The sequence below is a fragment of the Pogonomyrmex barbatus genome, unplaced genomic scaffold (assembly GCF_055798465.1).
Source record: "Pogonomyrmex barbatus isolate J1 unplaced genomic scaffold, ASM5579846v1 scaffold1, whole genome shotgun sequence".
In the NCBI taxonomy this organism is placed as follows: Eukaryota; Metazoa; Arthropoda; class Insecta; order Hymenoptera; family Formicidae; genus Pogonomyrmex; species Pogonomyrmex barbatus.
This window is the reverse complement of record NW_028297098.1, coordinates 19406145-19431682: the sequence shown is the minus strand read 5'-3', so window position 1 is coordinate 19431682 and position 25538 is coordinate 19406145. Positions and strand designations below refer to the sequence as shown.

General features: G+C 33.8%; 5 protein-coding genes and 1 long non-coding RNA gene across 11 annotated transcripts; 3 read left to right on the top strand and 3 right to left on the bottom strand.

Moving 5' to 3' along the window:
* Positions 1–124: 124 nt before the first annotated feature.
* Positions 125–2532, top strand: TfIIEalpha (transcription factor IIEalpha). Of its 5 annotated transcripts, none has more exons than XM_089075008.1 (9): positions 194–212; positions 296–369; positions 485–654; positions 721–887; positions 973–1101; positions 1297–1523; positions 1594–1801; positions 1867–2095; positions 2248–2532. In XM_089075008.1, exons 3-9 carry the CDS (start codon positions 528–530, stop codon positions 2421–2423), a joined length of 1263 nt encoding a protein of 420 aa, XP_088931134.1. In that variant the 5' UTR covers positions 194–212; positions 296–369; positions 485–527; the 3' UTR covers positions 2424–2532. The 5 variants fall into 5 exon arrangements, with proteins under 5 accessions (XP_011634171.2, XP_011634173.2, XP_011634172.2 ...); XM_089075005.1 differs by having other exon boundaries at positions 197–212; positions 469–654; XM_011635869.3 differs by having other exon boundaries at positions 125–212; positions 296–654.
* A 180-nt stretch (positions 2533–2712) lies between these two features.
* Arr2 (arrestin 2) lies at positions 2713–5577 on the bottom strand. Its single transcript, XM_025217791.2, has 7 exons — positions 5409–5577; positions 5197–5318; positions 4791–5090; positions 4428–4655; positions 4167–4355; positions 3783–3951; positions 2713–3602 (listed from the first exon to the last, which is right to left on the bottom strand). Exons 1-7 carry the CDS (start codon positions 5473–5475, stop codon positions 3457–3459), a joined length of 1221 nt encoding a protein of 406 aa, XP_025073576.2. The 5' UTR covers positions 5476–5577; the 3' UTR covers positions 2713–3456.
* Positions 5578–5906: 329 nt separating this feature from the next.
* On the bottom strand, positions 5907–11414 carry akirin. The gene is made up of 5 exons (XM_089075089.1): positions 11243–11414; positions 8531–8724; positions 8211–8373; positions 8068–8128; positions 5907–7949 (listed from the first exon to the last, which is right to left on the bottom strand). The coding sequence occupies exons 1-4, from the start codon at positions 11412–11414 to the stop codon at positions 8118–8120; spliced, it is 540 nt and encodes a 179-aa protein (XP_088931215.1). The 3' UTR covers positions 5907–7949; positions 8068–8117.
* Positions 10475–15312, top strand: LOC105425211 (uncharacterized). The gene is made up of 3 exons (XM_089075101.1): positions 10475–12697; positions 14122–14246; positions 14853–15312. Exon 1 carries the CDS (start codon positions 10807–10809, stop codon positions 11224–11226), a length of 420 nt encoding a protein of 139 aa, XP_088931227.1. The 5' UTR covers positions 10475–10806; the 3' UTR covers positions 11227–12697; positions 14122–14246; positions 14853–15312.
* A 476-nt stretch (positions 15313–15788) lies between these two features.
* Positions 15789–16887, bottom strand: LOC105425210 (uncharacterized). Its single transcript, XR_967625.3, has 2 exons — positions 16483–16887; positions 15789–16397 (listed from the first exon to the last, which is right to left on the bottom strand). It is a non-coding gene; the product is annotated as an uncharacterized LOC105425210 (long non-coding RNA).
* Positions 16888–17490: 603 nt separating this feature from the next.
* LOC105425212 (leucine-rich repeat protein shoc-2) lies at positions 17491–25477 on the top strand. 2 transcript variants are annotated; one of them, XM_011635877.3, is made up of 2 exons: positions 17491–19496; positions 19585–25477. In XM_011635877.3, the coding sequence occupies exons 1-2, from the start codon at positions 17978–17980 to the stop codon at positions 19764–19766; spliced, it is 1701 nt and encodes a 566-aa protein (XP_011634179.2). In that variant the 5' UTR covers positions 17491–17977; the 3' UTR covers positions 19767–25477. The 2 variants fall into 2 exon arrangements, with proteins under 2 accessions (XP_011634179.2, XP_011634178.1); XM_011635876.3 differs by having other exon boundaries at positions 17495–25477.
* Positions 25478–25538: the final 61 nt, after the last annotated feature.

The window sequence follows — 25538 nt, the reverse complement described above, 5'->3', positions numbered from 1 at the left end:
CTGTCAGTAATGGAAATATATAGTTCATGTCACATATATTATAGATTTTCAGTACTGGCAGTGAACGGAATGGCATGTGAACGGAATGGCATGTGATCGGAACGCAATCACATGTGTGAAAGCGAAAGGTTGACTATACACCACACACACAACACATGATCATTGCAGCGATTACAGCGCCAAGAGACTGCACCTCATCGGGCAGTGTAGCGGTTTGTGGGATTTTCCCTTGGCTACATACTTCTCGATATTTTACTATAAAATATCTCTTTCAAGACATGCGTTTAATTTTTAGGAGGAAGATGAAGATATACTTACAAAGAAAGTTCTATACGTACAGCAATTGTATTATTGCAGAGTGTGATATGTGTAATTATAATAAAGTTCATTCGATATGAAACTATAAGCCTAGCATGTGTGAGCGGATAATAACATTTTAATAATAACGATAATTGACATTATTAATAGAGTTATTATTACCCAGCAATAATATCGATTGTTCAAAAGCTATTTTAATTGCCTAAAACATGAATGCTGAGGAAAGACTTGTCACTGAGGTACCGAGTAGCTTGAAGCAACTGGCACGTCTTGTCGTACGTGGATTTTACACGATAGAGGATGCTTTAATTGTGGACATGTTGGTCAGGAATCCATGTAAGCAATTAAAAACCAATGTAGAAATTGTTAAAATAAAAAGAATTTTATAAAAAAAACTTTCAGGTATGAAAGAAGATGATATTTGTGAACTACTCAAATTTGAACGCAAAATGTTGAGAGCTAGGATATCTACATTGCGGAATGATAAGTTTATCCAAGTGAGATTGAAGATGGAAACAGGATCAGATGGCAAAGCACAGAAAGTCAACTATTATTTTATCAATTATAAAGTATATATTTTTAATGATTGTGATCTTTTCTAGATCTTTTCTTGACATAAAATACAAAAAAACAAATAACAAACATATATTTTAGACGTTCGTTAATGTAGTGAAATATAAACTTGATTTAATGAGGAAGAGAATGGAAACCGAAGAAAGAGATGCAACTAGTAGGGCTAGTTTTAAGTGTCCAAGTTGTTTAAAGACATTTACTGATCTTGAAGTAAGCATGGCAATATATGGTAATATACAAATAATAAAATCTTAAGAATTGAATTAAAGAATCAAACAATTTTTCTTTTGTTTTATACTATATAACATTCAATTGATATAATTGAAGTAATATGATAATATATGATGTTGTAATATTAATTTGAAGATGATAATACAGATAAACTTTTATTAAATTCTTGCATAGGCAGATCAACTTTTTGACATGAGAACCGGCGAATTTAGATGTACATATTGTCGGGAGATAGTGGAAGAAGATCAATCAGCTCTTCCAAAGAAGGATTCCAGATTATTATTAGCAAAGTTCAATGAACAATTAGAGCCGCTCTATATATTATTGAGGGAAGTGGAAGGAATCAAATTGGCACCTGAAATATTGGAACCAGAGCCTGTTGATATTAACACAATTCGAGGGTATGTGTTTGTAATAATTTGTTTAGGCATTAAAAATGTTTTATTTTATTAAAATAATTATGTTCAATAGTATCGACTCAAAAAAACCAAGTAGTCTCAGAGCACCTAGCGAACAATGGTCGGGTGAAGCTACTAGAATGTCAGGCTTTATGGTAGAGGATACCAGAGTGGACGTTACTATTGGAGACGAGTCTCCTGATGACAATGCGGCGAATCATAGAAAGGAGAGACCCATATGGATGATGGAAAGCACAGTTATCAATGCCGATGGTTCACAGGTATTTCTGTTGCTCTATCATTTTTGTTTTTTATTCTGAATTCTTAATTTATAAATATCTTGTAGCCTGATGGTGTGAATGCACAAGACAGTATCTTAGATAAGGCCGCAGCCACTGCCACAAATACAACTACGACGAATAATAAACAGGGTGAAGACATTATGTCAGTGTTGTTGGCTCATGAGAAGAAGGGCAGCACCAATTCTGCGACATCTATCAAAGCAGCGCTTCCACAAGAATCCAGTGATAGTAGCGATAACGAAGAAGATGCGGAAATGCAGGCGATTGATACCGGTAAGAAAAATTCATTTAGATATCAGGACATTCAATCGTCTGAACATAAAAAGAATAATGTAAAAACATTTGAAATGATGAGAAATGATGAAATAAATAATCAGATGATCATTAATTAATTCATACTTTCTTGAATTTAAATCAATTTATAGGTGAGGTGGAGGCAATGGACTCCGAAGATGATGAACTTGTACCAACTGTCAGTGTCGGTGGTAAAACCGTTGCGATCACCGATGTTAATGACACTCTGATTGCGGAAATGACACCCATAGAGAAGGAAGCTTATATCCAAACGTATCAGGAATATTACTCGCATATGTACGACTAGAAGAACAATGAGAGTCTTCACAATGCTCTGCATAAGACTGATATTGATTTGGTATCGTTGTTCTCTGTAATATTTTGTATAGCTACTAAATATATATAATTTTCGATAATGATGCGATAATCTTTCATAGCAACGTAGCAATCCTGACGGAGTTTACACGTTCCTTATACTGACAAAATGCAACAATACATTTAATATACTGTATATGTAAAGCAGTATATTTAATATAATATAGCAGATGTAATTAGTATATATTTGAAAAATTAACTAGTTTCAAAAAAGGCAAAAATGCGTTTTTATAGTTTCATATGTATTTTCTAATATAATTGTAACTGAACAGTATTGTCAATCAATAGTTTCGTCAATCAACATTATTAATAAATAAACAATTGAATGTGTGGAGTACCATAAATAAGAAATTAATTAGGACAAATAATATACCATGTCACTTCTGGTAAGACGGGAAATTTTTAAACTTAAATACAAATTATTAAGCTTACTTGATATTCTTTTTTTTTATTTGTCTCGTAGCGAATTTCTGTCCAACCACCACCATTGCACAGAAATTCCGAGACAACTTTTTTATATTATTTTTTCGCTTTTTTTATATTTTTTCATTATTTTTTTCTTCGGTAACAGTTTCATAATATTATAATATTAATTTTAATAATATTTTTTTTATCTACATTCAGTTAACACAGTCCATTCACTAAAAATGACATCAAAAGAATCCAAAGAGACTTGTAATTTTAAATGAATTTATATAGGATACTTGAAATTTTCATATAATTTTGTTTTCAATCACATTATATATATATATATATATATATATACACACACACACACACACACACACACACACACACACACACAAAAATAATTTGTTTAGATTTAGTATTTAATATTTCTGAAAAATAAAATATGTATAGCTTTAAACGTAAATAATTTTCTATGAGCAGAAAGCTTAAGATTCTTTTGAAGTAATCGGTCGCAAGCGTCGATCTGTTTCTCATTTTCTCTCTTTCTCTGTGATTTATTCTGGTTCGTTTAAGCGCAAACGAGCAAAATCTTCGAATATAATGTTATCATCGTCGTCATTGGCGTAGCAAGAGTTCTCGTACCGTGCCCTATCAATGCTTTTGCTTTTCTTCAATATGGCATTTTCTCTTTCAATGGCACCTGCATAAAAATAAGGAGAAACGTTTGAACAAATTTAAATTGGAAATTGAAATATTTTATATAAATACTGAATTGGATCTTTCGACTAAAAAAGCAGGTAAAATTTTTTATTTTAAAATATTTGTTTATGAGACAATAAATACAACTCCTAGACATATTGAGATACTTTAAGCGACGTACCAGGAGCTGGATGCATCAATTTGAATGGAACATCAGTGATTAGCTCGCCACCCAGAGTACCGCAATTCAACTTGACTCGGATCGAATAAGAGATCACGATACCTAAAGCTTCAGTCGGGCACTTGCCCTCGGTTACCAAAGTAGAGGATGCCAAATTTACGTCATCATCCTGAATCGAATGATCAAATGATATAGATTTCCTCATTATTATTAATATATTAATATATTGTTATAAATAAATGCTAATATAATATAAATTTGGTAAAGTCTGTTATATAATCTTTTATATATATTAATAGTATAGCGTATCATCGTGAAAAAAGTCAAAAAGAGTCAGAAATTAATAAGATAATTATGTTTAATCATTTCAAATTCGTTACACACTTTAAGATGCCCGTCGAGAGCGATGCCACGTCGATCCTTATTGCTGCTGGCCAATGGCACAAGATAAAATTGTTTCGTGAAGGATGCACCCGGTGTGATCGGGCAACCTTCGCGAGTTTCCAAACTAGCTACGTGTCGCGAAAATTGAGAGTTAACCATGGTCACTTCGCAATGTTGAACCACATATATCTGCGAAGAAAAAGAAACAAGCGGTAGAATGTAAAAAGCAGACATCTAGTTCGATTTAATTTTAGAATATACCTTGATGTTCTTCACTGCCTTTCGTGAATTATTCGTAACTGTAACGTTTGCTGCAATTTTCTCGCCATGATAATAGATCTCTCTGTCTAATGTGACTTCCAGATTCAATTTGCCCTGAGAGAAGGTAAATCCCTTGGAAACCAAAGAACTGGGAAGTCGGCGACCTCGCGACGGCGGAGCATACTGCAATTTCTTGATAGCTAACGATACAGAAGATCTTTTGTGTCCCTGATAAAATAAAAACCAGATTTTTTGCAGGCGATCTGTTTTAAAATTTTACATATATATTACTGTATATCAAATCACTTTTACATTGTACATCATTTTTTTATATATTCTTATATCTTCTTTTTATTTTGATACCTTATCTTCTTCGTTTTCTCCAACAAATATCTTCACGGCGTATTCGACTCCTAGAGGTTTCCCTTGATCATCGTCACCAGGTTGGAGAGTAACCGAGCAAGGAGCCGTCTGCGGGAAATGAAATGTGAAAGGATACGCGTTCGAACCCAGGCGCTTCAGTAAGCGATCCTGAATTGATGTAGTTTCTTGTTTCTCCTTCTTTTGTGGTATTATCTGATCGCGGCACAATATCAGCTCTTTGCTGAACTTGACTCCCATAACTTCGTCCTCTTCGCGGCCATATCGGTAGGTCGTTGATACCTAAATATAATATAATGGCAGTAATTTATTAATGGAAAGTGGAATCATCTGAAAACATTTTCGTAAGGACATGATGGATGTCTTTCGTCTTCGCAATTTTACTCACCTGACCAAAGACCTTGCGACCCTGAAGGTAATCATTCTCCACGACGACAACGCCGTCAATGGGATCAATATGATTCAGATGATCGATAAAATCTCTCTTGCCCAGATATACCGTGATTTTGCCTGAGTAAGATATTGCGTTATAATTAAAGAAGTGGTTCACCAAGGAAGAAAAAATTTTGAAGAAGATAGATAAGAATCGAATAAACTCACCATTAGGAGTGGTCTTCTTGAATACCTTAACGGCTACAACGAAGACTAAAAACAATAGAGGGAACATCTGTTGTTTTTTTCTTTTTCTTTAAATCAATCTTTAAACGAATGAGTGATTTAGCAGAGAAATTTGTTTCCCGCCCAGAAGTGACACGTCTCCAACACCTGATCTGGATCTTCATATAGTCTTGCCAGGGCTTCCCTTTCCTCGAAGCCATATTACTAACGAAGTGTTGCTAATGGAATTACTTCGTTATAAAACTGATTTAAGAGGATTGCGAGTTGTGTCACAAAGAAAATCGTCGCGATTTTCAATTATCAATAAGTCACATATGTATTAAACAATACTATTAACGTTGCTTAAATGAAGTATTCGCGTGTGCACTTCTTCACAAATTAATATTCTTGTGCAAAGCATGAAGTGAACTGTTCGCAATAACTTGTGTAATATTATATAAAAAATATAATTTCAGTGAAATGGAAATAAGTAGATTCTCACACGTTTTCAGTCTTAAGTTTATTTCGATAAGATGTTTACACAATATAATACGGAGGTATTTTTCGTAGTTGAAATGAAATCCCCTGAATTTTTCAAATATTCGCTCGTATGTGCTTCCGCGATTTTTCTTAATGGTAAACGATACCTATCGCGAGCTTCAAGATATTATCTAACGATTAAACCCGCTTATATTTCTTTGTAATTAATTTCTTTTTTTTTCGCAATCAATAATCGATAGACGGTGATGTGACACACATACACACACACACACACACGCGCGCGTGTGTGTGAACGTGAATACCATGGGCGTACGATGCTCCCAAAAATATCATGGTAACTAAGAGACATTTTCTTTTTTCTTTTTTTGCACAATATGAAAAAGACAGTAGTAACTCGAATGCCCCTCGAAATCGTAAAGATATCGTTCCTGAATAATCGTGACCATAGGCTTAGATCGATCGAAGATTATTTTACATTGTGCTTATAAGAACTTTCGACAAACGTTCCACTTGGTGCTCTAAATGCTTTTCTTAATACTCGGCGGAACAAAAATTTTTCACACTAGAACCGAAATAGTGCACGCAGCTAAAAAAACTCGCAAGATCCTATCTTAATCGAGTAAAAAAGAAAGGAAGAAAAATTCGCGCACAGGATATAATCCTATAACATAATGAGAATTACTACAAACTATAAAAAATTTTTTTACGACGGCGATAACAGTAAATAATAACATAGTAATAATAATAATAATCGTGAGAAACATATCTAATAATAGGCACAGTTAAAGAGTACGGCATATAGTTATATTCATTACTCAGCACTTTTTCTTTATTACAAACTACAGAAATTCGTTGCTACCAGGGAACAGAAATGCTGTGTGTGACGAGATTTTATGAAATCTTTATTCCAAATAGTTACGTTTCACAATGCTTTCGTACAATGCCTACTATAATCTACAATATTATCCCGACACTTTTACAGCTCTCGTAACGTTTATATCTTAAATGAGATCGGTTTTTTTTCACAAGAATTTCATAAAAATAAAGAGTGAAAGAAAAATGACAACCATAATAAAAATAACAAAAAAATATTAAATTTTATCTATACAAAATGACATATGTTCCAGCCAAATGAAAAAGAATCTGATGTGAACGCATTATAATTAAATGAAACAAATTCATCATTAAATTTGATAAGTTACACTAATATATTTTTTATGTAGATTTCAATTTACATGTCGTAGAATTAATCTCTTAATTTACGCAATCATACATTGAATTAAACATCGCTCTTCGCTGAGCAATCAGGATTCGAGAAAGGCAATCCTTTTATTCGCGTATGCACATCATGTCCTGCTTCAAAATTCGCAAAATGCATCTCACACATTTGCGCCAAGATGGTTAGAGCATTGTTTGCCGTATATATTTGAGCAATGTCTAAACTGTCGTAGCGTTAAGATAAACAAACCGAAAACTTACCGAAATACTTTATGCACAATGCTTCATCTGCTTTATCTCACAATGCACAAAAACTTAAAAATTTTCGTTTTATAATATCCCAAAAGAGCCAAGAGAAAAATATATTTGTGTGATAAGCTAAAACAAAATTTCTCAGCTTTTTCTTTCTCTTTTTCTCTCAGCTGGATATTAAGTCTCGCACTAATCTTGCTGTATACATATATTGTATTTTTAACCGTAATAACATTTGTACATAAGTAGAATCAGTTCCCTGATACCAGCGCACTTCTAATGTCGAACAGTACAAATATTGTTAGTCTCGAAAGTATACATGGTAGATTTTCGTAATATGTTTACAATTCGCCGCAATTTACTTTCTTTCTCTCGCTCGCTCTTTCTCTCTCTCTCTACGAACTTACATCCCTAATCATTATTTCTTCTTCTGCTTCGTTCACATCTTTTTTAGTCCTTTTTTTTTATTAGACACTGCTGAAACCATTTTATTTTTTTTTTCCAAAGATTCCCGAAGTCAAGCAATGCTGCAGGACCTCAAAGTAAGCAAAATTTGTCTCACACAGTAGAAATCTAAAAAAAAAAAAACTTTTTAAAAAAGAATTTAAATATTTAAGATTTTTCTATTTTGCAATTAATTCAACAGTTCATATTTTTCTCTCGGAAAAAAAAAATATTTTCACAAACTTACCTAATATTTTTCACAGAAACGTTTCCATATGAATAAGAATCTTTTTTTTTTTATGATAGATCTAAGAACATAAAAATCATATAATATAGAGGAAAGGTAAAAAGCAGATGAAAGCAGATATTATTCTTAGAACAAATACTTACAACTCGGTGCAGCTGCAGACTCGAATTTTTTTTGTATCTGATCATATGTGAATTTGACAAAAGCATCATATTGTTCGGAGAGTTTTACATGTAAGATCTGATCATATTCTTGTCGGATTTGCGTTTCTTGCTCCTTAAGCATTCGTTCGCAGATCAAGCCAACCTGCAAAATTTTAACCAATTTTACAGACGAATCTGTAAAACTAGAATTTTTATATTCTTATAATAATTAACATTTATATCTGGTAAGATAACCTCAATATAAATGAAAAATGGATTCGTGTGCATTCTCTATCAAAGAATGTAGATAATCAAAAGACCTGTCTAAATGTGAAAAGTGGTTTTTCCTTTCCGCTAGAGTTATGACTAATAGTGGTTGAAGAAGAGCCGGATGGTCCAGAAGGACTGGAAGGACCTTCCATATCTGATGAATCGCCACTATTGCTCTGAAAGTGCAATTGTTTACGTCGCTGCAATCTGCGGATTTCTTCTCTGATGTTGGCAGCCATCTTTTCTGTACAAATAAAGATGCAAAAACATTATTTAAAAGAAAGTATATTTTTCATGTATGTACATGTATATGTGGTGTGGGAGGAGGGGGGTGTATGGGTGTGGGTGTGGATGTGTGTGTATGCTGTGTGTATGTGTGTGTAGAATCTATATTAAATATGAAATAGAATTTTTGAAGTTTTTCAATAAAGTTTAAAAATTCATTTCTTCATTTCTTATATATTTGAAATTTCATAACTATCAACATAGTTTAATAACTATAAATAAAATAACATAAAAAAGTTTATATCAGAGTTCAAATGTTATAAAAAGATTTCCTGAGAAATTTCAGATTTTTCAAGTATTTTTGCTCAATATTCTAGATAAAATTAAAAAATTGTAATTCTGAAAAAATTTATTCTATTATATACGCTTTTTAATGTTTTATTATGAAGAAAAACCACTTAATATTTGAATATTAACGCGTTGACTTGATCACTTTAAGATATTGAATTTTTTTTTTATAAAAACTTGTAAGTATATCAATGGATATGTATATATGATATGCATATCATAATTGTTAACTTGAATAACGGATTATCAATAGCTTGCATTATAAAAATTATCAAAAAATTTTTCTGAAAGCAAAATTTAAGTTGAAAATAAAATTTCAAAAAAATTTTTCGGAATGCAATAAAATTCTGTACTTCCTGACTTTAAATAATAAAAAAATATTCCATGAAAGTTTCAGATTATCCAGATTCTTCTAGAAAGTAGACATTTCATATATATAAAATCATATAATTACAAAATAAGTTTGTAAAATATTTGAATCTCTTGTTTGTATTATAATTCAATGTGACATTCAATAAATCCCTAAGTAAAGTCTTTGTTATCTAATTAAAATAACTGTACATATAATAAAAATAAAAATTATATTTTTATAGTAAGATATTTTGTTAATATTTTTAATTGGTATTATTAAATTGATTAATTTGTTAGAGGAGGAGGAGAAATGGGATATAAACTAACTTTGGCTGATCATGTTGTAAGTTCATTAAAAATAGTAAGTTCAATAAAATATGTAATTGATATAATAGAAACAAAATCTTTTGAATTTATATGTGTATATATACATATATAAATTAAAAAAAAATTGTTAAACACTAAATCTTAATCGAAAATGTCTGCATTATGTTTCTTGTATTTAAATATCTTTATGCATTAAATATATTTTATATATATATATATATATATATATATATATATACATAAAATTCATATGTATATATACATTATATGCCATACAATACTCTGTAAATTCTGATATGATTTAATTACATATTTTCTGTATTAAATTTATAGATTTTTTCCTCATATACATGTACAATACCTTGTTTATATCATGTTAGTTATTCATCATATTATCACATTTATCGGCTAAAAATATTTTACTAATGATTAACACTTTTTTTTTATCATTTCTCTTTTGAAATCTTTTTGTATTTTCTTTCGATTAATGCAACGGATAAAAATTTAGTCCATGTCTTACCTAAAGAATGTTCAATCTCTAACTATACTAATTCAATCATGCTAGTCCAATCATGTCTTTTAAGCGTTTTTGTTGACAAAACAAACCAACAATAATTCTTCAAAAATGAAACATCATTTTCGATGTATATGTATAGCATATATATATATATATATATATATATATATATATATATATATATATATATTTGTGTATCATATATATAGTGATCTCGCGTATTACCATATACATTATCACGATCTTGTCGCGCGTATGCATAGAAAATAGAAAAACGCATCTTCGAGAGCATCATTGCGTGTTTCCTGTTGCAGCAAGAAAAACCAAAGAGAAAAGTAAAAGAAAAAGGGGAACGAAAACCCGAATCCCCGTGTGTGTCCGTTACAACATTACCATATGATTTACGCATATCCCTCCCCCTCACGCGAATGTGGACTCAGCGAATACGGGTTTTAAATCGCTAGAGCTTAGCCGCCCCTACTAGCCGTCTCTCCTCTCCTTTCCCTCTCACCCCGCCTCCTTCTCCACACCCTCTCACGCGCTCTCTCTTCATGCGCGATGAAGACGAACGCGTTACAAAGGAGAAATGGAGAAAAAGAGAACGGCAAACAGACAGACAGCCAGGCAAGCAAGCAAGCAAGCAAGCAAGTAAGCAGGCAAGCAAGCAGGCAAGCAAGCAGGCAGGCAAGCAAGCAAGCAGGCAAGCAAGCAGGCAGGCAAGCAGGCAAGCAAGCAGGCAGGCAGGCAAGCAGGCAGGCAAGCAGACAGGCAAGCAGACAGGCAAGCAGGCAAGCAGGCAAGCAAGCACGCAAGCAAGCAGGCAAGCAAGCACGCAAGCAAGCAGGCAAGCAAGTAGGCAAGCAAGCAGACAGGCAGACTAGGTGGCTGGCAAGCAGGAAAGAGGGAGGAGAGGAGACAGAGATAAACACAGAGAAATGCAATGGAAGCGACAGAGAGCGAGAAAAAAAATGGCCGTAGCCTGCGGTGTAATTACCAGGCGTCAATTTGCTGGCTATCTCGCCGAACGGCGATGGTTTCTGCGGCGACGACGCGGACGTGCCCGGTGATGCGCACGACATCGGCATGCACCTCCGTCGCTTGCTGGGCCGGCCGTGGCTGTGCACCGGGTCGAACTCCAAGGACCTCTTGAGCGTGGCGCACGCCATGGTGCTACTACTGCTGTCGGTGGTGGCGCGGCGTTCTCCGCCTCACTATGTGTAGTGTGTGTCCCGTACGCGACTGACACCCAGTCGCGGGCCGCGGTCCCCCAGAGGGGAAGGGTGGGGTGGGTGAGATCGACGTCGGGGCTCTTACGGACGGCCGAGGGCGAGAGGGGCGCGCCTCGTGGACAATACGAACAAACGGTGATGTTGATCGAACGATTGATGGAATCGGACGCTGCGAGGATCTTCGTGACGGCTCGAAATCTGTCGAGAGCTCGTCGCCGAACAGGACGCAGGACGGATTCGTAGGGGCGCGCGCGCACACACGAGGACCAACGCGCAGCTTCGCTGACAAAACAAACACTGCGCTCGTCGCAACAGTATGGCCGCTGTCGCTACGCCCTTCTCCGCCCCTTTCTCGCACTCGCCTTTCCACCGCCGACTGACAACTCGTCACTGTTGTCTCTCTTTTTTCTTTTTTTTTCTATCAGTTCGGTTAGCACATCCGGATGATAACAGAGAATTTGTAACGCCCATATTCCGATATCCAATAGAAAATCGCACTTCCTGGGGAGTTTGATTAACAATGGACGTTGGAATATACAGCCTGTTCTACATTGGAAAAAAAAAAAAAAAAGAGAAAGGCTGAATAATACAAGAAGTTCAGCCAAAAAGAACAGACTTACAAATTTGAATGAGAGCATCCCATTTGACTATGGCTGCGTTTTGTTATTCACTACCAGTACTGAAAATATATAGTTCAGGTGACGTATATTATAGATTTTCAGTACTGGCAGTGAATATCGGAATGCAGCCTATGTAATACGTTTATATCGGTCGGTATTTAGGAATTTTCTAGTAAACTATTTATCAAAAAATTGGGAGAATTCCGTTTGACCACGTTTCAATTGGACACAGCCACTTACAGCGACCGATGCCTGGAGATTTTCCACTAGATCAACCAGAAAATTTTATTTTAATTTTATTTTTTATTAGCCATTCGATACATGTGCCTTTCATTTAGTAACAAGTCGACACAAGTTTGTTCTATCTTTTGACATTCAATGATTAACAAGAACATAATGGGTGCGTTCAGCGAACGCAACAGTTGTGCAACTGTTAACGGAATGTTCGCTGAACGCGCCTAATCAGTGAGCGTATTCTCAACATGTTCAGTGAGCGGACGCCATTTTTCTGAGCGATTTTCAAGTACACTCAGTGAATACAACATGTTGTAAGCTTGGCTGGACTTACACTTTATTATGAAAATGGAAAATTTTTATCATGTAAGATCTTTGTATCATGTAAGACTTACTTCTACAACTATTCTCGACATGCTAAAATGTTCTTTAAATACAATATTATTATATAATGGAATTATATAACTAATTTCTTTTATAATAATTCTATACTAACTTCTTTTATAATAATTTTTATTTTTCCAACGTATACAACGTCTTGCATTAAAATTATTTGGTAATTCACTTGTAATTCTTCGATAAAATGTGTTATTATATTTCTCTCTATAATATTATCATCTAGCAAAGCCAGAAGTATGAAATTAGCAGCCATTAAATTATAAAAGAGAACTGCGATTTCTGTGAATACGAATGGCACGACACAATAATGCGTCTATATCATTTTTAAATAAAGATTGTGTTTTTGTGTACATACATATTGCGCATGTCAATAAATGTTTAGATCGTTCAGGAAACTGATCACTTTATGCTCAAAGAGTGCTCAGTGATCAGTTGTCCAACTGTTGTGTTCGCTGAATCCAGTTATTGTGTTTCTTGTTAAAAATATGTAAACAGTATATTAAACGTTAAAAGTAAAAATTATAATAGATTATTTAATTTCTTTTTGTTTATGTAAAAGGTAAGCATAATTCTCTGAACAATTACTTAATTTAAAAATTTGCATTTATTCTTACAGAAAGTAACAAGAAATTGCAACACAAGAAATTGCAACCTATCCAGACAAACTTGCATAGCAGCATAACTACATGCATAAGGAAAATTATCCAATCACATTTCTATCATAAAGCACATGTAAAAAGCGATTGGATAATGTCCCTTATGCATATGGTTATGCTGCTATGCAAGTTTGTGTGGATAAATCCTTATATAAAAACTAAGGTCCAGTGTTACATTAATGTTATTATAGCTTTAAGTAAGACTTAAACCTGTATTTGTTTTTATTTTATTTTTTTTAAATAAATAAAGACAGACATATTTAAGTCTTGTTCAAAATAATGTTGGTGCAATCAAGCTTAGATAGCATATTTAAGTTATATATTTTGTTTTAAAATTATAAATTCAATATACATGATTATCTTTATACTTCCTATATGTTTAACTTATTTGGCATATCAAAATTGATATTTCCAAAAGATCAAACTTATAAATATGATTTAATTAACTTTTTAATGAGCATTAATCACATATATCTTTGCATAAGGATACTTACAATTTAACAACAGATCATCAATTTATGTAAATAGATAAAGTCACTCTTAAAAAGATATATACTTGTACTTTGTGTTGTGTTCAAAAGATACTACAATTCATCATTAAATATGAAATATTTTTATATTCTTCATAATAAAAGCTAAATTTGTATTGATATTATACAGAGATATATTAGAAAATTTTCAACCAAGTAAACAATTAGAACTCTTAAAACAATTAGAACATTAATCTCATGACAGATGTCAGGATAATTATAACGATTTTTATCAGAAAATCGTTTAAACGTTATGAATATTCAATTCTCATCAGATGAATCCGAAGAGTGATGAATCCACTACTATGTGGTGACTTTTCTATACTTCCTGTAAGTATTCTTAAAAATTTATTTCATAATATTTATTGTAATATTATTCTATTTAATAAAATTCATATTTTATATAAAATTTGTAGATTGAAGTAATATTAATAATACTGAAATACTTGGACTTTAAATCGTTATGTCATATGTGTAGAGTAAATAAATATTTCAATCATGTAGCACAAGATCCTTCATTATATGCAACTTTTAACTTCAAATCATTTAATAAGTCACATGTCAATATGAATCACGTTTACCAGTTTGCCAATTATCAAATGAATCATTTAACAAGTTCACTGATAAACATATATTAAATATCTTGATATCAAATATAAACATTTGAAGAAGTTGGATCTTAGCCATACTAGCGGATTTTTTAGTATAGAACTCAAAAAGGTCATTAATACATGTGGCAGTTCTTTAACATTTATGTTTGTATTCCATCCAAAATGTCAATGACTTCATCACTCTTGAAATTTCAAGAATATGTAAGAAATTGAAAGATATAAAAGTTGTATAATATATCCAAGAAACTTATATAATACTGAATACAAGTTTTCTAGATACAATTAATATATATAATACATATTGCAAATATTTTTTTTCTCTTAGAATTGGATCTACGAAAGTGCACTATAACGGATAAAGGATTTTCATATCTCGCAGATTTATAGTCTTTGGAATATTTAAATTTGCAAACAAGTCATATAATAACTCTTACTATTTGTAGAATAGTGCAAAGCAATTATGGTTTGCGTCATTTATCTATAGTAGAAAATGTGAAAGAAATTGATATAGACAAAATCTTGGAGGAATTAAGAACATACTGTCCAAATCTGGAGCATACAGATTTCCGTAAAAGGATACCTGAAGTACGTAAAAATGTGGGAAAACTGGATGTGAATCAAATCTTTGAGGAATTAAAAAGATACTGTCCAGCTCTGGACTATACAGTTTTTCGTGAAAGTATACCTGTATATACAAACGATGACCTGTATACAAACAGTGAAACACCTACATACAGCAGTTGTAGATTTTTGTCGAAAATATAAAATCTACTATTAAATCTAAACATTTCTAAATCTATACCTCGGTTGTGGTGATACAAATTTTAGATGATACGTATCAGTTTTTTTCTAAAATACCTTAATTTTCTATAGTATCCACGTTCTTTATTAGAATTTGCATATATTTGTTTTGCTTATTTTGAAACACTATTTTTCTCTTTATTTAATGATCTATAATACTAGAATTTCATTTTGTTTGCAGAGAACAGTTGTACAACAGAAAGCATTATTTCTTTTTCTCCTATCAATATTTGGAAAAAGTCTACTTATTCTATTTTAGAGAATTGACTGATCACAATTTGAAATCATTAGTATTATGCAAAAAATTTAAAATATTTGAATTTGACATGCGATCCTTTACAGATTGATATGTGAGAAATGTACATTTTTTATGCATTTTTTATGCATTTTTTATACTAAAGTAGACTCGATCGACTTCTCATTTTGTAACATTTTTGATTAAGTAGTGATAGGAAAGGAGTAGAGATCGGAATAAAGATTTATTGGTAATTATTGCATTCAAAAAACACCATTGTACATACAATTATTGAGTGAGTGTCTACTGAATATATTCTGTTCAGTCAACATGTACTCTGCTATCGCAACATCATTTTGTCATTTTTTCCATCATTCTCTGTTATCCGAGTCCAACAACATGTTGCGAAATAACATGATGGCATTTATGTAAAAGGATAGCATCCCGTTTGACCATGTTTTAATTAGATATACAGCTACTTACAATGACAGGTGTCAGAAGATTTTTCACTGGATCAATCAATCAAATTTTACTTTAAATTGGTCAATCGGCAACGTGGACAATCGAGCGCTCATATAAAAGATACAGAGATATAAAAATAAATATTAACAATTTTAGCATTGAAATGTACAGTGCTAATATATAGTGCAATTGAGTATAACTTTAGACATCAATGATCTCGTTTTTTTTATAATAAATATAATTTTTATATTTATAAAATATGGTAGAATAATTTATATAAGATAAGAATGACTTTTAGACAGATGATATATTTCATGATCAATGTTTTTATATTAAAAATTGTATTCTCAACAGCAATCTCTTAATTGTCACCTAGTAAAGGAAAGAACAATTTCAATTTTTATAGAAATATAACTTATCTTTCCTTCAAATTGTATAAAATATAATGAAAGATTACATTCTAAGAACCAAGTCTATTTAGTGGGTTTGATTTGTATCATTAATGCCAGATTCCAACAACGTAAGTTTATTTTAATCTCGGATTAACTTACTCTTTATTTTTTGCTAATTCTTAGTGTCGGTCCACAATAAGTATTTAATCTTTAAGTCGTAAGAAATTGACCAATCATAGTCGATTATTCTTTTCATATTAGATTATGATTGGTCAATTCTTACGTCTTAAAGCTTAAATCACCTATTGTGGACCGACACTTAGTTGAACCGAGATTAAAGTTAATCTACGTTGGAATTGGGCATAAGTGCTCATTGATGTTTCTCAACCGCTTTGCAACTATTAAAATCTGCTGCATTTAAATTTTAATTACGTTTAATTCTTATTCTAAATTTTTATATCTAAAATTTAATATTTATTTCTATTTTTTTTCCTAGTATTTCCTCCATTGTGCGTAATGTATACTATATTATTATATTTATTATACATAATCGAAATATTAAAGAAAAAATAGAATAATGGATGCGTTCTAATATTCATTGTGACATTCATATTGAAAATATATAGTTTAGGTCACGTATGTTATAGATTTTACTGGTAATGAATATCGAAACGCAGCCGATGATCGCAACATGCAAATCGGTCTGAGATCTCGGATAAAAAGAGAATTGACCAATCGTTGACCAATTGATTAATTGGCCGAATTATTTAAACGCAATTAGTTAATTCTCTTTCCATCCAAGATCTCGGACCGATTTCTAGCATCGTGGACACGAGGTATTATGCTGGATTCAGATTCAGGTTTTCTCGGAAAAGCTGTACGCCCATTGGATCGCGCATCGCGTGTCGCGTTATTGCGCTGGTCTGATCCAGAATTGAGTTCAGAAACACTGGATGTATCATTTTATCCGTATTTTTTCATCGAATTAAACAAAGAATTAAACAAGGATAGAACGATATCTGGGTGCACTCGGATGTTATTTCTGAACGCACCCTAGCATTTATCTCGAAGCTCGGAGACCGGTCTTTAGACGCGTATGCGTTCGCGCTTGCGCTGTACGTGGTCGTATGCAGAGTGCAGAGATATCTACAAACTTCACACCGATGTATCGTCGATAGTCGCTGATACTCGTTGCTTCCTTGCCAGGAAGGCTAAGTGGTCGGTCGTTGACTTCGCGTAGACGCGGGTGCGGCGTGATGTCGCAGTGAGTGAGGGTGCGGTTTTCGCATTTTTTCGACGCGAGATCTCGTTGATCGAGATCGGGCTGGATGAACGTGCATGCACTCGTACATGCTGCGTGCGTGCATGCATACGTGCGTGCGTGCGTGCGTGCATTCGTGTGAGTCTCACCTCTCTCTCCCATTCCCTCTTTCTTTCCCCTCCTTCTTTTACGTACGCTCGTGTACACACCGTAGTTGTTATCGCGGTATCCTCGTCGCGTCGCGTCGCGTCGCTCAGCGGCGGACGCACGGAAGCGGGAAGGGAAGCTGGAGGTAGGTTATGAAAAAATCGTGCAAACACTGGACGAGCGTGAGTAATATATCGGCGGTCTGCCTGTCTAAGACGAAGCGTAATCGCACGACTAGTCTCGGGGACGACAGTCTGCTGCGCTTTTACATGAAGGAACAGGATATACCCGAATACCTGGAGGGCTGCGGCCTGTCAGCCTGCACCGCGAGCTCGGCCAGCTGCGACATGCCCGAGGACGTAGTGGTGATGCGCGACACTAAGGAGAAGAAGCTCTCGACCGCCTCGATCGGGAGCTGCAGCAGCAGCCAAAGCGACACCAAGAAAATCGTCATGGTCAAGCATCCGGAGTCGAACAAACCGAAGCCCACCACGAAGCGGAGCAAGCCGATCCGAGCAGACTTGGATGTGACTAAGGAATTTATTCGGTGCAAGGAGGAATGCGTGAAGCGGTTGGACCTCAGCAAGGCCAGCATCACGAATCTGCCCAGTTCTGTGAAAGAGTTGACACATCTGAGAGAGCTATACCTCTACGGCAACAAACTGGCGACCCTGCCGGCGGAGATCGGCCGCCTAGCGAACCTGGAGACGCTCGCGCTGAGCGAAAACTCGCTCACCAGTTTGCCCAACACCTTGGAGAATCTGACATCGCTACGGGTACTGGATCTGAGACATAACAAGTTGAATGAGATTCCAGACGTGGTGTACAAGCTTACGTCGCTCACCACATTGTTTTTGCGTTTCAATCGCGTCAGGTATGTTAGTGATAACGTGCGCAACCTGACGAATCTCACCATGCTGAGTTTCCGAGAGAACAAGATCAAGGAACTGCCCGCTGGAATAGGCGAACTAGTTAATCTTATTACCTTCGACGTCTCGCATAATCACCTGGAGCATCTGCCCGTGGAGATTGGCAAGTGCGTGCAGCTGTCCACTTTAGATCTACAGCACAACGAACTGCTCGACTTGCCGGACACGATTGGTAATCTGGTGTCGCTGACAAGATTGGGTATTCGGTATAACAGATTGACGCATATTCCGGCCTCACTGGCGAATTGTAAGGCAATGGACGAGTTCAGCATAGAGGGCAATCAGGTATCATGTTTGCCAGAAGGTCTGTTAGCAAGCTTGTCGGAACTGACATCGATTACACTCTCCAGAAACAACTTTACCAAGTACCCGCAAGGCGGGCCGGCCCAATTTGTAAACGCCTATTCCGTCAATGTAGAGCATAATCAGATCGACAAGATACCCTATGGCATCTTCTCTAAGTCCAAAAACCTCACGAAGCTGAACATGAAGGAGAATTTGTTAAACACTCTGCCGCTGGATATCAATTGTTGGGTGAACATGGTCGAGCTGAATCTGGGTACTAATCAGCTGACGCTTCTCCCGGATGACATACAGTGCCTGCAAAGTCTGGAGATATTAATACTCTCCAACAATCAACTGAGGCGTATCCCGACCACTTTAGTGAATTTGCAGAAGTTGCGAGTGCTGGACCTGGAAGAGAACCGCATCGACCTGCTACCGAACGAGATCGGCTTCATGAGTGAGTTGCAAAAGCTTATCCTGCAGTCGAACCTGATCACCGTATTACCTCGCACGATCGGTCATCTGAAGAATCTTACGTATCTTAGTGTGGGCGAGAACAATCTGGCTTACGTGCCAGAGGAGATTGGCACCCTGGAGAACCTGGAATCACTTTACATCAATGACAACCCGGGCCTGCACAATCTGCCATTCGAACTGGCATTGTGCAAAAATCTTGGTATTATGTCAATTGAAAACTGTCCACTGTCGCACATACCGTCGGATATAGTCAATGGTGGACCATCAATGGTCATTCAATTTCTCAAGATGCATGGTCCTTATCGACCAATGTAATTGTCGATAATTATTTTGTTAAGGTTGCGTCTTATATAAGATTCAGAGTCACGTGGATGTCGATTCTTAAAAACAGAAAAGAGAGAGAGAGAGAGAGAGAGAGAGAGAGAGAGAAAGTTATGAAGAAATCGTTCAATGACATACAAAGAAAATGTATTTATAACGATCCGTGTATCGTTAAATTCTCATTCGAATGATCTCACTTTAAAGGAATGTATAAATACTATTGGACTATTCTATATAAAATGAATTATACTTAGTAAGCGAACTTTGTAATAAAGTTGATCAGAAATTATCAGCAAATTGGCATTAACTATGTCCATATTAAGCTGGAATTTTAGCTGATAATTGAGTGCTGACAGAAATAGAGCAGAATCTTCAGATTATAGTGTCGCTAATCTGATTCAAACTGTGTGGCATACATGTTCAAGTTTGCTAGATTTTTGCCATTATAATCTGTTAACAAACTTTGCTGTATTTCTATTAGCATTCTACCGATCTTATTGTATATGCCAGACCCAGTATCAAATCTGTACTCTTTCTGCCGATAGATACTTTGCAAAATCTGTTCTATCATCTTTCAATTTGCAGAAAGGTATCTATCTAATTGCGGAAATATGAAATAACGAGTAATATACAAATTAAATGAGAATTTTTCTTTCCGCGAACAAGAAAAGGATGTGCAAAATGGCTCTTGTGCAATCCGAGATATTTCATATTAGATCTCATGACAATTTTATTAACAATTTTTTTATAAACTATGAAATATATAAACTGTATTTGTATATTTTATATTTGCGCTTTTACGTTCACGTTATTATATTTATGTTATATTGTTCATGTTTTATCAAAAGATATGATAAAACATGAAAGATATGCTTTGCTAAAGATCATATCGAAAGATATGAGCACTACTAAAGAAATATATGTTGTATAAAAGAACCTTTTTAATGCAATAACTCACTCTTCTTTTTTACACGCATGAAATTCGACAATTCTAAATTATATATTAATCTTATTAAATTTATTAGAAATAAATAATACATTTTTATTATTAATAATTGAGTCAGCATTTTAAAAGATTAATATTTTGACATTGATTTTAATTTAAATTGAAAATGAAATGAAATATGGATTTTTTTTTACTATATACAAAGAAAAAATTTTACAAAACTGTCAAGAAATGTCCACTACGTATGTTGTAATTAATTTTTTAGAATTTAGTGAATTAAATGATCCGTCTTTGTATTTTACATTTATTGAAAAAGTTTAAGAATTTAGACATATTTTAAGCCAGCACGCGAACGTCTTTATAAGCAACAAAATTGCGCGACAGAACATATTGTTAGAAAGGATATAATAAACGTCTTATATGTATGTATTATATAATAGGGATGAGATAATATTTTGATAGCGAAAAAAATGTTAAGAATCGGCATCAGTGACATTGTTTGCTGTATTACAAGATTGAGATTTCGTATATAGGTGCAAGAAAACATATTTTATTAAAATATTTAAATCGAAAAGTTGTGAATACGAGCATACAAAACGAATGTCAATACACATAAGTTTCCACACATGCACACATTCTTCGGTATCGTATATGCGATATATTGTTTCTCATTTGTTCGTCAATGGGCATCATCTTATAAAGTACAAAATATATTGTATGTCTAACAATAAGATCTTCCATGGAAAGTCACACTTTTCTGATGCATAATTCTATTTATCTGACTTAGCAGTTTGTACTGAAGAGCAAACGTATTAGCAATTTTTATTTAAGACAATAAATTTAAGCTGTAAAATGAAGACTACATCCATATGTCTGTGAAAGTAAAGATTATGTAAAGAAAGAAAGCAAAATGTGAACAATAATCCACGTATATGAAGTAACGATATAATATTATACCAATATTTAAAAGATCTATTTTTGTTATATAATTCAAAATAATTAGCAACGATGTGTTTTATCGAGATTCATGGAATGATTGTGAGAGTAAACTTATATGTGCAATTATTTCTGGGAAGTAGAGCAAGATTTCTTATGGTTACATCTCTCTGCGTTGTTTAAATTAGATAAATATAGTTGAACAAGTTGGCAAAAAGAAGAGAATTCGAGGATAAAACATATGTTATGCTTTGTCAAGAGATTGTCAAAGGAATTTTCGAGACAACATTCGAGAGTGACATTGGGCAAGGAAATGATGACGATGAAGATATTCTATAACTGTACAAAAAGATAAAAAATGCGGATCTTATTATATTTGATTTATATGTTGTGTTATATGTTGTGCGACAATTAAAGCAACGAAGCCTCTGTACTGTTTTAGGACGCATTTTCATTAGATTAAAAAAGATTGCGCTGCCAAATGCAAAGATAAAAATAGGAAGAAGAATAAGAAAAAAAATAGAAGACGCGATCGAGCATTTCCTTATATAGATATATACTTCGCTAAATTCCATAAAAAACGATTGATACTACACTTCATCTCATCTTATCTCATCTCTTCTCGTCTCTTCTCGTCTCTTCTCGTCTCTTCTCGTCTCTTCTCGTCTCTTCTCGTCTCTTCTCGTCTCTTCTCTTCTCTTTCTCACTCGTCTTTCCTCTTTCTCTTTCTCTCATATCAACGTTGTTGTTCTGCTTTTGTCTTTGCACAAAGAACTAGTGCCAATGTAATTATAAATTTATATGTACTATATATATTCATAAATATTTGTATGAGCGTTATATTATTGATGATAAATATATATTATCATACGTGTATGTGTGCGTGTGTGTATACAAGGTATATAGGCTCGCATTTAACAATGTGCCTACAGATTTTATGAGTCTTGAGTTCTTCTAGGATTTTTGTGACTTATCGACTTTTTCATTCTGAATAGTTTTTTCACACTTGTGTACATATTGTTAAACTATATTTCTCTATATAAATGGCATAGCCATATATATTATATGTATGTCGCTGTAATATCATAATTTGCGATTGTAATTAGCTAATTTGTTCTTACCATATCGTTTTCAATATCTTAGCATACATTATGATGTTAATTACGCTTACTTAAATGTCGAGTCTCCACTGTTATCGCACATTTAACGTTATAAGTAATTATTGTGTAATTTTATTCGATTAATTTAATTAGAAATTAATGTTTCTTCTGATAGACGATAGTCTTATTCATTATTGTTGAATGTGCGAATATAATTGGAATTGTCGCGTGCTTCGTAAATAAATTCGAAAACTTGAATCGTAACGATTACTTTCTAATGCGTGTTCGCAATCGTGAATCAAGACTCGTAACCGTGATCCGTTAACACGCAATATGCGAGAATACATTTGCCGGGGATGATTTGCGAAATTACAAACAGCTTACATGCACAGCATATATGCAGCATTGTTTGCAAATTCTAGATTATTTAGCGGTCGCCGACATATCAAATATTAAATGAATTCTAATAATCAACTAATATCTAACGCTGTAAAAATCTCTACCGTAGTTGAGGATTCCGCGAGAATGGAGGCGTCTGCCGTGTCAGATTAATCTCTATTGTCCGCGAATAGACAATAGGCGTATCTTGTGAAAGAAAAAAAAAGTTGCAACTACTATGGCTGTGTGATAAAATTTTTATTCAAGTGCTATTATTGTCCCTAAATATCAATTAACAGTCATTATCACGTTTTCTCCTTTTTTTTTCCTTCTCTCGCTCTATATATCATAAATTTTAAACTCTTGGTTTCCATTACGCAGCAGTTTTAGCTACGAGGGGACATTCACTTCGATGTCTATTGAAAGCGCTCGATAATCAATTTTACGATTGTAGATGTCATTCTGATTTTCCTTCGATATTCAACGTGACGAAGTTTGCTACTTGGTGTTACTATTGTAATTTTATGATGATTTGCCAATTCCGTCATTATCATTATAGACGTGTCGCGATCTATTAATTGTACAATCTGTTATCTGTTTCTTAATGTACGAATTCTAAATCGCACGCACAAACATGATCTGGAATTGAAGATAGGACTTGGCAAATTCTCCGTTAAAAAAACAAAGTTAACTGAAATATTCCCTCCACGTGGAGATTTTCAATGCGTTATAAATTTCACTTCTATATTCTGTACACATCTATATCTTTCGTATATACACATATCTACCGAGAGAGCAAAAGTACATTTTGCAAAGATGAAATTTGAAATAAGAATATTCGTTGCTGAAGAACCACCGTTATCGTCGTATCGCGGATAAATTACGTTAATTTGCAGATTCGCTCCCTTAGATTATATGTACATACAGGACTGTGAATTAAAAAATGATTAGCGATATCAGAGATGCGTCCTCATTTGCAAAGACTATTATCTTGTAATCCGCTATAACGATACGAACCATCACGTTCCGCGGGAGGAAATGCTGCAAAACTTAATTAGTACAACTTAAAAGAGCAACATCGGACGAACGTTCTTGCTGATTAATGAATATATTGGATATTTCTGAAAGTGAAAACTTCTTTCATTGTATTATATAGGATAAAGGTTGCGGTGTAACGGTCGCCATGGACTCCCACTTATGCGAACTATTAATAGTGAAATGCGTCTTATCGAAGACGTAAGCGGTTCATCGATATTAGACGAAAGATTTCCCTTTTTAAAAGTACACAATTTAAAAGCACACAATTTAACTCGGTATTATGTAACATTCTGTAGAAACAGTGTACATTGCGTGCGAATTAATTTTTTATCGAAATCTTTGAATTTTAGCAGTAATATAGTTTTACATATCTGTTGCTTTTAATGTATTTTACAAGCTACGTGTTATCCAAAACGATAAATGATGTACGTTAGTGCTTTTGTAACTTTTATTTTATACACTTTTATTTTATGCATATTATTAATCTCGTTTATTGTAAAATATTAAATAGAAAGTTTGATAAAAATGCTAAGTCATTTACGCTATACATATATTTTAATTTATAAAATATATTTAAGGTAAATATAGGAAACAGTATAAATTAAATTAGAAAAGAAAATATGTTTAAATATGTTTTTTCCAAAATCTTGGATTGCACTTTCAGTTTAACGACAAAAATTTCTCGTTAAGAAGGAATAGGATAGGAAGGATAGGAAGGATAATAGGAAGGTATGAATGTTAGCATATTCTACATATGAAAGCTAATTTTAAAAGATACTATATGTTAATTAATGTTAATTTTTTATAGTATTATATGAACGATGTGGCGGCCGTTTAACGAATTAGTTTCTAGATATCGTAATGAAAGTCTTCGCACGTGGAAAATTCAAGCCATTCGCATGTAAGTTGCCAAGATCGTTGATGCAGTACGATTAATTGTGATAAACTGTTAAACAGTTTTAAAAAAAAGGAAAAAACGAAACATGAGATTTATAGACACACATAGTCCATGGTTTGCAAGCGATAAGTTTACGTGACAATTGCAAACGCCCAGTACACTATTCCGAGAAAGTAAATGCTTGTTGAATAGTCTATTGCGCAACACACGATATTGTGTTAACTGTGTATAATTTTAAAAATGTAATATTAAATGTAGTTCAATGTACATTACGTGATAATACGCAGGGCGCTGTATAAATATTTCTAAACACGCAAATATATTATAAAATATTTTCCTGAAAATCATATTTCTCGCTTCATTGTGCGATCTTCCTCCGATCCTATCAAGATTTGATAAAATTTT